Raw genomic sequence first — 14503 nt, forward strand, 5'->3', positions numbered from 1 at the left:
TGCATAAGATTTCCTTGCTCTAATTTGTAGATGCACCAACTTATTTTGAATAAAAATTCAACAGATGTCATCTTAGTGGGAAAGACCGGATATTAGTAAGACACACTTTGTGATTTTGTGAGAACTTGCACAGTAAATATCGCTCTGTTCCTTCCTCCAAGTGTTCAGTTCTTTAACTCTTCTCAAAAAGTATTTGTATTGGTGGCTGTTTGTGGTTCTATTTTATATTTTTTAAACCTTATACAGTTGTTGTGGCCCACCAGCAGGCAGTGGAGATGGTGGCAGACTCAGAGAGTGAGGAGGTTGGGGAGGAACACGGACCAGTGCTGGAGTCTGGGGAAGGCTCTGATGAGGGCTCTGCATCAGAGGCAGAGATGGGGCCAGGGACATCCAACAATTGTCAGCTGCCTTCGGAGTTGAGATCAGTGGGGCAGAAGGACAGCTGGAGTTTGTTCCCGATGTGCGCATGCACAGAGCTGCCAGGAGAAGGGAACAGTTAAGGAACAAGGGCCGACTCGGGAGTAAAGGCACAGGTGGATGGTGAATGGCCCCTCCCAGAGGGAATAAAGAGGAGCAAAAGGGGAATGGCGTTTGCAGGAGACAATTAGTTCGCTTAATTAGTGTGAAGAATTGTTTGTGACTCTCAGAGACTCCTTGCCAATTGTTGTCTTGTACAGCATTGTGAAGATAGCGGCCTGGCAGCTCTCCAAGCCTGATAAGGTCTGTGGTTGTAAATTCACCCTTGAAAGACTGTTTGCCGGGACTTTGCTGGATGTGAATGAGAGGAATTTGCATTAGCTTAATAAAAAGGGGTTTTGTCGGGACAAGGAATCTGCATGTCGATTCCTCGGGAGAGGGCCTTCTCTGTGGCTGCTCCGGCCCTCTGGATCGATCTCCCCGTGGAGATCCGGACCCTCACCACCCTTCAGGCTTTCCGCAAAGCCACTAAGACCTGGCTGTTCCGGCAGGCCTGGGGCTGATGAGTTCCCAGCCCCACTTGAATTGTTGCGACTGTTGCTGTGTTTTTAACTTGCTTGTTCTTTTTGTTTTCCTGTTTGTATTCCCCTTCACCTCTGCTTGTTAGCCGCCCTGAGTCTCTCAGGAATAGGGCGGCATACAAATGGAATAAACATTTCAAACATTGCTTCGTGATTTTGGGAAGTCTAGGTCAGAATAACATTTCTAAATCTTATATTTAATTGTAAATTTCCAAGAAGCCCTTGTGAAGATTTGATACTCTACAATTATATAAATATATGCCTATGCAGTAGGCATTTTATCCATATAATGATTCCCTTGTGTTTCAGATTGTATTAAAATATACTATTTGTGTATTTCTATTCTTTTCCATATTATTAGGTGTGAAAGGTTATCTCTCTACCAGAAAGCACCAGAATTATATCCTAGTACTATCTTGACATGCACAATGTCATATCCTCCCCCTGATGTAAACCCTGTCAATTCCTCACTAGAATAGACTAGAATTTATCTGAGTTTTTATATGAATGCATCAGTTCTGCAAGTCCCAAATATATTAGGAGCACTTGTAGAAAATGAAACCACATTTTTCTGAATCCAGCAAGGTAATTTGTTACAGTAAAAGCAGCTTGATAGTGGAACCAATTATGTAGGAAGGTGATAAACTTTTCCTGTTGGGTGGTATTGAAGATAAGGCTGGGTAAATATTTGTCAGTGATACTTTCATCTTGATTCCTTCGCTGAGCTGAAAGCTGGACAATAGCCTAAATAGCATTTTCTAATTATTTCATGATTCCCTGGAAATGATGCGCGGAACAGATGCTTGCATTAAGGTTAGCACAACCAGAAACAAGTGAAAATTTTAGGAAAACAGATTTCAGTCAAATTGAAACTTGCTGGCAATAAGATTTCATTTACCATGGAATTGTTCATCAACCTGCCTCTTTACTTGAGGTTCTCCACCCACGAAATTATGTGTCAGGATTGCTGTGACTGGTAATTGCATTTAGATGACCTCTATGGTCACTTTCAATTTGGTACAGGTAGTCTCAAGTTCTGAATAGTCACTTAGCAACTGCTCAAAGTTACAACAATCTCTCCCCCCCCCCCCAAAGGTACTTATAACTTGGTTCTGAAGTTCTAATGGTCTCATACCCGTTAGGGCCACATTTTGGGGCATTCAGCAGTCGTGTTGCTTTTACAGCCATTTGAAGCATGAGGTTCACATTTTTGTGAGAAACCAATGTTTTCTTCTGGGGTTTTGGCCAAAAAGGCATCCATAGCGAAAAATGGGTTCACTTAATGACTACCGCATTCACTCAACAACCGCTGCATTCGCTTAACTGCAACAAAAAAGTTTGTAAAATCAGGTTGATCATGTGATGACCTCAGTGGTGGGATTCACATTTTTTCTACTACTGGTTCTGTGGACGTGGCTTGGTGGGCATGGCTTGGTGGGCGTGGCAGGGGAAGGATACTGTAAAATCCCAATTCCCTCCCCACTCCAGGGGAACGTTACTGCAAAATCCCCATTCCCTCCCAATCAGCTGGGACTCGGGAGGCAGAGAATAGACGGGGGCGGGGCCAGTCAGAGGTGGTATTTACCGGTTCTCTGAACTACTCAAAATGTCCACTACCGGTTGTCCAGAAGTGGTCAGAACTGCTGAATACCACCTCTGGATGACCTGCTCTATGACCATCGTGACTTATTAAGCCTAATTGCCAGGCTAAATTCCAGTCGTAAGTCAAGGCTAGTTGTTATTGTGTAATTCTAGATTGATAGACATCAGAAAGAAACTTGTTGTGTGTTTTCCTATTACTCCTGTTACTATAATAACAAAGCCCTTCTTAGAATGAGGAAGCTAAACCTCTTAGGTTTTTTTCCCCCCCTTTGGTCACTTCCCATCAGTTGATGTTAACAGAAAGCCCTTATTGTTTTCTAATATAGAAAGTTAGCAGCCACCCCTCTCCTAAGAGAATGAAATATTTTGGGAAATATTTAAAAAGGCAGAATATTATATTTCCCTAAAGGAGAAACATGCTCTAGGGAAGCAGCCCCCACCTTTCTTAATAGCCCCAGCAGGACTGGGCCAGCCTATCTACAAGACAAAAGACCTTCAGCTCCAGGGTGATGGGATTAAGACATAACCCATCAGGACATAATAGGATTAGCTCTTTATCATCTAGCAGCAGAGCTCATCACGTGACACAACAAACCCCTTAATTACATCACTGAGTAAGCTTCAACCAAGCCTGGAACTCAGACAGCCTACAAAGTTAGCAGTGACCCCTACAACAACCAATAGAATACATGCTCTTGCACAGGAACAGGAAGCTCAAGGGCAAAACCCAAGAGAGGGTAAAAATAACTCTCACTCTCCACTCCATGTGGTCAGCTGCCCAGACCTTAAATCCATGTGGTCCTGTCCATCAATAAACCATCTTTCCAATCAGCCTCCATGTTTCCAGTGTCTTTTTCCCTGCTTGGAATTGAACCAGATAGAGATTTCTTCCAACACTAATAAGACTTAGAAAAAAACAGCATTGCTTCTGCTCACCAAATTTTATGTGGCTAACCATGAATCACAATCCTGACTGTCAGGTTGTTGTCTACATCTAACAAATGGTCCATATATTTCATGCCTCTGACTTTTTCTGGATTTCAAGTTAAATTATTGGCTTTCCTCCAATGGAGGATGATTAAGCCCGTGGTATCTCCTTCCTCCTGGGTGAATATGTTCCACCTGTTTCTGTAATTAAATCCAGGCCTATGACTGCTATCGGGTCTCATGAAAAATCTTCTTGAAACAATGACTAATTGATTTGGACCAGAAAGGTTGATCTGCTGCCCCGAATTAGCTATGGGTCTTAGTTTTGACGTTGCTGTTTCACGAGTCCCTCCTTCTCCTTTTCTAGAACACCCTGCTCTGATCACCTCCATAGCAATTACCTTCCGAGAAAGCACAGCGGCATAAACACAAGCGATTCAAAATATCTGGTTCAATCGTTTCTTTCCAGTCCTGCTCGGTGTATGATTAAGTGTGACAGTCGCATGTTAGCACAGCGGCTCCATCCGGCTAATGTGAGTTGTTTATGTCTTGCCCATTTCACAAGAAAAGCTGTTAATGAGATGCTGGCAGCTGCTGAAATGTGGAGAACCTTTGCACTAACAGCAGAGAAAACGAGATCTTGTTTCAGCAGCTGCCCACATCTGCTCAGAGATGTCCACCTTTCGGTTACAATTAGCTGATGTGTGCTACAAGCTAAGCCAGAGGCATACAGCCACTCACATCACTGTGTGGTCACCAGAAGTCGCTTGTTACCTTTTTGAAGATTTTGCGCTGCAGCTATAGGTAAAGATTCCCCTCTCACATATGTGCTAGTTGTTCTCAACTCTAAGGGGCGATGCTCACCTCAGTTTCAAAGCTGAAGAGCCAGCGCTGTCTGAAGGCGTCTCTGTGGTCATGTCGCCGGCATAACTAAACACCGAAAGCTCATAGAACGCTGTTACCTTCCCACCAAAGGTGGTTCCTATTTTTCTACTTGCATTTTTACGTGCTTTCGAACTGCTAGGTTGGCAGAAGCTGGGACAAGTAACAGGAGCTCACTCTGTTACACGGCGCTAGGGATTTGAACCGCTGAACTGCCGACCTTCTGATCGACAGGCTCAGCATTTTAGCCACTGAGCCACCTGTGTCCCTATGCTATAACCAGTGGCTAAAAATGGGGTGAGCATCGGAGATGAAAAATCGCGCCACAGCAATGATAGATATTTCTGGTCTTCCCAAAGTGGAGGAGTTTACCAGGACTGTTGAGTTTAATAATATGAATGATTCTGAAGGTGGAGAAAGTAAGTTAGGGAAAAATTGGGGATAGGGAACGATCAGTGCCCACAATGGGCATTTGAAGCAGGTGTTTCATGCATAGCAACTTGCATTGTGTGCTAACCATCAATCTTTTGGATCATCTTACTTGAGCAGATGAAAGAAATGAGACATTTTTAGGATGATAACAGGGGACTTCATGTATCCTTAGAGAATCAAAGCCTTGTCAAAAAAAAGGAGGATGTGCCATTCAAAATGGATAAAACTAATGTGTGGCACCAACCATCCCAGATTAAAAGATACATAGAAGTATCTGTAGTGATAGAAAATTGAAATTATAGTGGCAGAAGACCCCCAGGCTAAAGGTAATCTGGGGTCTAGTCAGTGGTGGGTTCATACTGGTTTGGACTGGTTTGGCCAAACCGGTAGTGGTTTGGTGGTCTGGATCACCGGAAGCGGCAGCGACCCAGGCCTGCCACGTCCCCGAACTGGTTCTCTGGTGGCGCCATCTTGTTTTTTGCCTCTGCACATGCACAGAACAATTTTCATTGCACTGCGCATGCGCGCACAGCATGCATCAAGCATGAGCCAATTGGCAGTTACTGCCTTGCCGGAACCCACCCCTGGGTCTAGTTCTTATTTTACTATCTTCTGTTATGTAATGCTGCTATGAGGAGTACATTAAAGATCATACTGAGCTTTGGAATAAGGATGAGATATTCATATAAACATGAACAGATACAGTATACACCTAGATCATTATGGCGTTGAGAGCAAAAGGAGATAATGATGATATGTCGTTCTGGACTTACAGCAGTGACTTTGGGGATTGTTTGAAGTTACAATGGCATTGAAAAAAGTGACTTATGGCAGCTTTTAATATTTATGATCGTTGCAGCAACATCATGGTGACCTGATCAAAAGTCAGAAACTTGGAAACTAATTTATATTTATGACAATTTCAGTGTCCCGGGATCATATGATCACCTTTTGCAAACTTCTGACATGCAAAGTCAGTGGGGAAGCCAGATTCACTTAACTTTGGGGATTGGGTAACCTAGTAATCTAGTTACCTAGTAATCTAGTAAGTAAACTAGAACTTAACTTCTGACATGCAAAGTCAATGGAGAAGCCAGATTCACTTAACTTTGGGGATTGGGTAACCTAGTAATCTAGTTATCTAGTAATCTAATAAGTAAACTAGAACTTAACTTCTGACATGCAAAGTCAATGGGGAAGCCAGATTCACTTAAGTGTTTTGGATTGGGTAATCTAGTAATCTAGTAACCATGTTACTAATTTAACAACTGCAGTGATTCCCTTAACCATTGTGGCACAAAGAAGAATGTAGAACAGAGCAAAACTCACTTAACAACTGTCTTGCTTAGCAACAGAGGTTTTGGGCTCAATTAAGGTCATAAGTCAAGGACTAATTGTAACGAAGACGTAACTTGAGATTTCCTTACTTCATGGAATGGTTATGCAAGAGGGACATTGGACAGGTCCCTGGTGTTCTCTGCAGCTACTCCATGTGAAAGGGAAGTTACTCAACATCCCCACCCATCTGCCTTGAACTGATTTCACTGACAGCACATTTCCATGTTTGCATGATGCCATTCCCTCTCCTCTAGCTTCAACAAAAGACAATTGGTATAATCTTCCTCAGAGGAATTTTGCTTCCACGGCTCCAAGAGGTCGCAGGTCACAAGGGAACCCATAGAAACAGGAAACGGAGCTTCCTCAGTCTACTCTCCAATACTCAAAAACCTGTTTCCTTTCTCTCCCACAAACACACAACCTCGCAATCCAGCGTTTGGTTTCAGATCCAGGGTGAAAGCCACAGAACCAAGTGAAAGATTTCAGAGGGCCTCTGCTGAGGACCAAATGAAGGACACCATGAGGTTCTCGCAAGACAAGAGAATGTGGGAGGTATTTTCAATATTGCTTTTACTAACCTTCGCAGAAGCCAATTCAACAGACCCAGCTGTGGTTACGACTTTGGATTCTAGCACAGTGGAAGTAAGTCATCCTGGTTTGACTGTTCCTGAAGTCCAGAGCCTTGGAGGTGTGGAGGCAACATCGTCAATACCAGATTCTCCTCAGAATCCCACTTCTGTGCTGACTATCAAACAGGATGGATGGGACATAAAACACAGCCCTCTTACCACCCAGGAGGAAATTCAAAGCTCGCCAACTCCAGCTACAACGGAGCAAGGTGAAAATATCACTCTTAAAACTCCTGGCAGAGAAAAGGACAGTGATGGTAGTGGTACACATGCCAAGGCATCGATCCGGCCTAAGGAGGGTGGGCATCCAGCACAGATCCAGCCCCGAAAGGGTCCCCTTGAAAAGGAAGCACCGAAAAGTCCAGTTGTGAGCAGAACTTCCAGGCACTCGGGCTACGGCAACAACGATGGGCAGCAGGCTAAAGATAACAGAAGCCCCAGCTTTGAGACGACCAGGGGAAAGTAAGCAGAAACATATTGCCTCCAATATTTTTCTTTCTTTCCTTAGGAAGACTTTATAGAAGCCTAGGTAAAATTTCCTTCTGTTCTTCAATAAGAGCAGAAGCCATGAGAAAGTTGGGTGATTAAATAAAGCCAACTGAGTCATAAGTAGAAAGGTATAAACTGTGTTGAACTAGGCACTGCAATGACGATGGAGAAAGCAATTATTGTGGATAGTTTGGTCACAGGTAGAATTAGAATGGAATAGAGCTGGAAGGGACCTTGGAAGTCATCTCTTTCCTTCCACCTTTCCCAGGATTAGAACCTTTTTCAGATCTTCACATAATGGATCTAAATAAATTGTATCTTTATGGTTCATATTGTTTTATTTAGTTTCCTAATATGCTTTATGTTGACTGCTTATTTAGTAACCTATGGCTATCACTAAGGGTTGTATCATGATTCATGATGAATGTACCTATGATGACTATGATCATGATTTATCACTTATGTCTTTTATTTACACGTAGAATTTATGCACTGAAGACAAATTCCTTGTGTGTCCAATCACACCTGGCAAATAAAGAATTCTGTTCTGTTCTTTCTGCTTTGTTCTACTCTACTCTACTCTACTCTACTCTACTCTACTCTACTCTACTCTACTCTACTCTACTCTACTCTAGGATAATTTAGATTATAGAATAACAGAGTTGGAAGGGACCTTGGAGGTCTTCTAGTCCAACCCATTGCTTAGGCAGGAAGCCCTACACCGCTTCAGACAAATGGTTATCCAACATCTTCTTTAAAACTTCCAGTGTTGGAACATTCACAACTTCTGGAGGCAAATTGTTCCATTGATTAATTGTTCTAACTGTCAGGAAATTTCTCCTTAGTTCTTAGTTCTTAAGTCTTCTAATCCAACCCCCTGCTCAAGTAGGACACCCAACACCATTTCAGATAAGTGACTGTCCAGTCTCTTCTTAAAAACTTCCAGTGATGGAGCACCCACAACTTCTGAAGGCAAGCTGTTCCACTTGTTTATTGTGCTCACTGTCAGGAAATTTCTCCTTCATTCTAGGTTGGATCGCTCCTTAATTAATTTCCAACCATTATTTCTTGTCCTGCCCTCTGGTGCTTTGGATAATAATTTGAACCCACTCTTCTTTGCAGCGGCAAATACTGGAATACTGCTATCATATCACATAGTTTTGGTTATTTAAATTACATTGATTCTTGAAAAAAGTAAAGCAATCTGCATGTAAGATTTCTAATGTCGTCTGCAATGCAAAATGTCCTGATCTTTTATTAAAGTAAAAAATTATAAATATAAAATATTTATTTTTAACCATTTTAATAGCTGTTTAGGAAACCAGGGGTGCAGATAGTATATTACTGCTTTGTACTTAAAGGTGAGGGACACAGTGGCTCAGTGGCTAAGATGCTGAGCTTGTCAGTCAGAAAGGTCGGTAGTTCGGCGGTTGGAATCTGAGGCATTGGAATTTAATTTCCTTTTTTTGTTATTGGCTGCGTAGTGGAAAACAATTGATTTATGAATCAATTCCATGAAGGGATGTGGGAACTGACACTGACCGAAAGAGGGTTAACATTGAGCAAATAGTCATGAAGAAACACTCATTTCTGTTTTGATTCGCATTTGGCCTTCTGAATAAATTAGAGGTCAATATTCCCTAGAAAGGGAATAAAGGAAAATAAAAGGGACCCGGTGGCTCAGTAGCTAAGACGCTGAGCTTGTCGATCAGAAAGGTTGGTCGTTCGGCGGTTGGAATCCCTAGCGCCGTGTAACAGAGTGAGCTCCCGTTATTTGTCCCAGCTTCTGCCAACCTAGCAGTTCGAAAGCAGGTAAAAAATGCAAGTAGAAAAATAGGAACCACCTTTGGTGGGAAGGTAACAGCGTTCCATGCACCCATGGCATTTAGTCATGCTAGCCATATGACCATGGAGACGTCTTTGGACAGCACTGGCTCTTCGGCTTTGAAACGGAGATAAGCACCACCCCTTAGAGTCGGGAACGACTAGCACATATGTGTGAGGGAAACCTTTACAGTTACCTAATTAAAGGTGATAAATTTATACTAAGGCATGTCCATGAAGCTATTGCTCTGAAAAAGTGGCTCATGGAGTTTTTGGTGTCAATGAGTTGTTGTTTCAATTAAATGTTGGAAGTCTTCCCCATCAGCTTCTTTGCTTCTATTAGTAAATCTCTAAGCTCTTTGGCCAAGATTTTGGAGGATAAATTGAAGGAATGTTGGCTGCTATTTTGGTATTGGAGGTTATAAGTTTGTCTTTTTGCTCTTAAATGACTATGTGGTGGTCCTACACTGTAGTTTTTAATCTTGATTTTATTGCAAGAAAATTTGATTGATGCAATATTGTTCTGAGCCACCCAGAGTCAAGAAATGCAAAAAAAAAAGTAATTTATTAAAAATAAGCCAGTGAGGCAAAGCAGCAACAGAAAGGATGTATTTTGCTTCATTTTAATAGGCTACATCAAGAAAGCAAAATGCTCCTTTGAAGATCCATACAACACTACTAATGACATTGGCAAAGAGAGACAGAGAGAGAGAGAGAGGGAGGGAGAGGGAGAGGGAGGGAGGGAGAGAGAGGGGGAGAGAATATCAATCCGTTTGGGGGCAAGCCATCATTTAAAAGCCTGCAATTAAGTTCCAGTATCACAGCTACCCAACCAGTTGTTGTCAGGACTAACTATCATGATTTGTATATATTTCCTTTGAGAAACCTACTTCATTTACCTGGAAAAGATAAGAATTTATTGAATTGACTCAATAAATGCCCATCAACAGTTACCAAATTTCTTTCAAGTGTATTGGTCCAGTTCTTGATGGATGGGTCCAGATGGAGAAATTCTTCCCCCTCCCCAATGTCCTTGGCTTATTTAAACTAGACAACCTTTCATATTTCCCAATGCCATGGAGAGAAAGTTGGCTTATTTCCCCAGTTATGTCTTTAACCTTAAACTGTCTAGCAAGGACCTCACCCCTTTCCTAAGAGGTGTGTAAAGGGGGCGTGCATAGGTGCACCAGCGTGCCTACCATCCCTGTCCTACTGTCCCCATTTATTCATACCCATTTCCTGTGTTCGTGTCCATGTTTATACTTATATCTGTTATCTCATACATGTTTGACAAACAAAATATCGTATTTTTCGGAGTATAAGACACACCAAGGTTTTGAAGAGGCAGATTAAAAAAAAAGGTTTTTTTGCACTCTGCAGACCTCCCACAATGGCCTATTTTCCTGGCCCATAGCCTTTAGGGGGGCTTGCAGTGTGCTTCTGGGGTGTGCCCCCCCAAATGAGCAAAATAATGGGCTGTTTTTTGCAAAAATGGGCCTGTTTTTTGTCAAAAAAATTTCATGCATAGCCTTTAGGAGGCTTATAGAGTACTACTGGGGGCTGGGGAGGGGCAAAATTGAGCAAAAAAAGGCCCGTTTTTCAGTCATTTTTGCCCTCCCCAGCCCCCAGGAGCTCTCTGAAAGCCTCCTAAAGGCTATGCACGGCCATTTTGGAGTTTTGAGAGGCAAAAAAAAATCTGTATTTAGTGTATAAGATGCACCCAGGTTTTCAGCCTCTTTTTTGAGGGAAAAGGGTGCGTCTTATACTCCGAAAAATACGGTAGGTAAATAAAATAAAATAAAATAAATGGCCCTTATCCTTTGGCGCATCCTGTTTTCTTTGGTGACCAGCTTTTCAGAAGTGCCTCAGAAAAGAGAGATCAAAAGTCTATGGAGGGAACGAAAAAGAGGAATTGATGATGACATCTCTCACAGTTTCATAAGGTTAACAAGTCTGTTTGACACCCCAGATAATTGGAAACTTTTCTTCAAATGCATTGCAGGGAGTAGAATGTATTCTGTACGGATTGCACAGATTCAGTCCTGGCATCGTCTTTGACTAAAATGAATCCCAGAGGCTGTGGTGCTATAGGTTTTTTTTATAGAGAGATTGGTATAAGACAGATAAAAACAGAAGCTGCCAATATCTTTCTGTCGAGCCTTCTTAACTTAGCAGCGACCAGATGGTTTTGCCTGGTACAGTTACTCCTCGACTTACGACCACAATTGACTCCAAAATTTCTGTTGCAAAGGGAGACATTTCTTACGTGAGTTTTGCCCCATTTTTACGACCTTTCTTGCTGCGGTTGTTAAGTGAATCACCGCAGTGGGCTGCTGGGGGTTTGCAGGGGTTCGGGAGAACCTGTAGCTAAGATTTTGTGCAGTTTGGAGAATCCCCAAATCCCACTCCTGGCTGGCCCCGCCCACCTTGCCCCTCCCCTCCTAGGAGTCCCCACATGGCCCATTTTGGATGCAGGTAAGCGCAGGGAGTGAGGGAGGGGGACGCAGGCAAAAAACAGGCCTACCAGAAATTCAGGAAGGCCCATTTCCGGCCTCCTGGGGGCCTCCGGAGCCTGGAGAGGCCATTTTTGCCCTCCTGGAGGTTCGAGAAAAGCCTCCAGAGCCTGGGGAGGGCAAATTCCCCCCCACCTGCTGTGGTGCAGGAGGCTGACTAGGCCATGCCCACTATGGCCACACCCACCCAGCAACCAGGCAGAGAACCTGTTGCTAATATTTTTGAAGCCCATCCTGAATCCGCTTTTTAAGTGAATCTGGCTTCCCCATTGACTTTGCTGGTCGAAGGTCACACAATGGGGATAACACGGCCTTGAGAAAACAGCAACGGTCCTAAATATCAGGCCTCTGAATTTTGATCACATGATCATGATGAAAGAAACAAAAGGTTAAAAAGTTATAATGTTTATGTAGTTACTCACCAAGCACCTCTAAATTACAATAAAAGAACCAATATATCTTCACATTCCCCAAGGCTAGCCATTAGTTTTGAGCATCCGTAATGTTTGGAAATTGAAAGGTGAAAAATTTCACACGCTCTAAACACCCTAAATGTGGTGGCTCAGTGGCTAAGATGCTGAGCTTGTCGATCAGAAGGTCGGCAGTTTGGCAGTTCGAATCCCTAGCACCGTGTAACTGAGTGAGCTCCCGTTACTTGTCCCAGCTTCTGCCACCCTAGCAGATCGAAAGCATGTAAAAATGCAAGTAGAAAAAATAGGAATCACCTTTGGTGGGAAGGTAACAGCATTCCATGTGCCTTTGGCATTTAGTCATGCCGGCCACATGACCACGGAGACATCTTCGGACAGCGCTGGCTCTTCAGCTTTGAAACGGAGATAAACACTAGAGTTGGGAATGACTAGCACATATGTGTGAGGGGAACTTTTACCTTTACTTTAAACTGTGCAAGGGTCGTAACTGTGAAAAATGGTGATAAGTCACATTTTTCAGTGCTGTTGTAACTTTGAATGGTCACTAAATGAACTGTTGTAAGTCGAGGACTACCTGTACTTCCCATTATTCTCACTTAATATTGGCATAGAAGCTAGGGATGATAAGACAGTGTACAGTGTATTTGGATGGAGCCATGCTACAGATGGAAACTTCCGCTTACTAATTATTAAAAAAAAACGTATATATCTGCTTATCAAACAAAATCAAAATAATATAAATTTTTCACACGCACAAACAACTTTGCAGATCTCATGAAGACTGCAAAGAATCTCTTGGAATAAGTTGTTACACTCCTATTTCAAATACTGCACTAGCTGTTAATTCATATCACTGCCATATGTAATCTGATGTATTCGATTTTTACCCCGCCTTTATAACTTTATAAGTAACTCAAGGTGGCAAGCACAACAATACTCCTTCCTCTTCCTATGTTGTCCACAACAGCAACCCTTGAAGGTGCGTTTGGCTAAGAAAGAATGACTGACTCAAAGTCATCCAGCTGACTTTCATGCCTAAGGTGGAACCACAACATCAATGACTTAGTTTCAAACTTCATGAGAGTATGTCCAGTGGTGGGATTCAAAATCTTTTACTACCAGTTCTGTGGGCATGGCTTGGTGGGCATAGCAGGGGAAGCATATTGCAAAATCTCCATTTCCTCCTCACCCCACTAACCTGCTTTCTAGCTCCATTCTCCTGTGCAGGGAAACAAAAGAAGACCCAGCTCATCAGCTGGGTCTCAGGAGGCTGGTTTACTACTAGTTCTGAGGGCGTAGCTTGGTGGGCATGGTGTACCTTGGTGGGCATGGCTTGGTGGGCGTGGCAGGGGAAGAATACTGCAAAATCTCCATTCCCTCCGATCAGCTGGGATTCGGGAGACAGAGAATAGATGGGGCGGGGCCAGCCAGAGGTGGTATTTGTCGGTTCTCCGAACTACTCAAAATTTCCTCTACTGGTTTGCTAGAACTGGTCAGAACTGGCTGAATACCATCTCTGCTCCTGCCTCAGGTCTTCTGAGGAGGTTCATCCTTGGCTGCTACAGCTTATCTGGCAAGGATTTGGGTTGAGGGCTTCTCTATTGCTGTCTCAACTGGTTAGAATATCTTCTTGTAGAAAAGCCCTCAAAACACTTTTGATGTCAGGTGCAAGGAACTAGAAACTAGAACTAAAGTGATATGTTTCTTGTTCCTTACCTATAGACAGGAATCTTGCCAGGCTAAAGTACACATGGCATGACTACAAGGTAAATACTTCAGCCTCTGCCTTCCCAAAAGAGACTCAAGGCTACTCAACTGTTTCACTCCTCCCCTTAACTCAGTGCCAGATTCCACCACTTTTGTATATTTTTGTTTGAATTGTTAATTTTTATATAATTCTATGTGTGGTACTTATTTTCATTGATATTAATTGCTGTTTTGTTTTTAAAGTCTTTATTTTACATTTATTTTTTATTATTATAACTGTCAAGAGACTTTATTAGCTGGCAACATACCGAGCATGGAAGCCAAAACAACAAACCATTGGATAAGTAATATTAAACACAAAGTAATTTTCATGATGAGTATGCAAAGGTTTGGGGAGTTTAAGGTATAGTATGGCTGCTTCTTGCTGTTTGTAAAAAGATATAAATAATTCTTTAACCTTCTGGATTTTTAATTTTTGGAACGCGATTGCTTGAATAGTACAGATAATGACTCTGGGCAGAATTAAGCTATTTGTTCAGATGGCATTCAGAGAGACAAACTGTACAAATTGTAAGAGCACAAAAACTCTTAGTTGTCTCATCCCCTTCCCCCTTGCTTTATCACTCCCATTCAGCCTGAAATAATAGCAATTGGCTACTGGCTAACATTATATTACAACCATAAATTTAATAATAGGAACCAGAAAACACTTGACTTTGGTTTACAACATA

General features: G+C 42.5%; 1 protein-coding gene across 1 annotated transcript in view; it reads left to right on the forward strand.

Annotated features, from left to right (window-relative positions):
- Positions 1-6509: 6509 nt before the first annotated feature.
- Positions 6510-14503, forward strand: part of MMRN1 (multimerin 1) — a 91738-nt gene continuing 83744 nt past the window's right edge. Inside the window, exon 1 of the mRNA XM_087724104.1 lies at positions 6510-7270. Coding sequence (XP_087580230.1) covers positions 6687-7270 — 584 coding nt within the window. The 5' untranslated portion in view covers positions 6510-6686. The remainder of the gene's footprint in view (positions 7271-14503) is intronic.

This window comes from Thamnophis sirtalis, unplaced genomic scaffold, assembly GCF_051295495.1.
Source record: "Thamnophis sirtalis isolate CommonGarterSnake01/CBP01778 unplaced genomic scaffold, rThaSir2_p1.2 scaffold_10, whole genome shotgun sequence".
Lineage (NCBI taxonomy): Eukaryota > Metazoa > Chordata > Lepidosauria > Squamata > Natricidae > Thamnophis > Thamnophis sirtalis.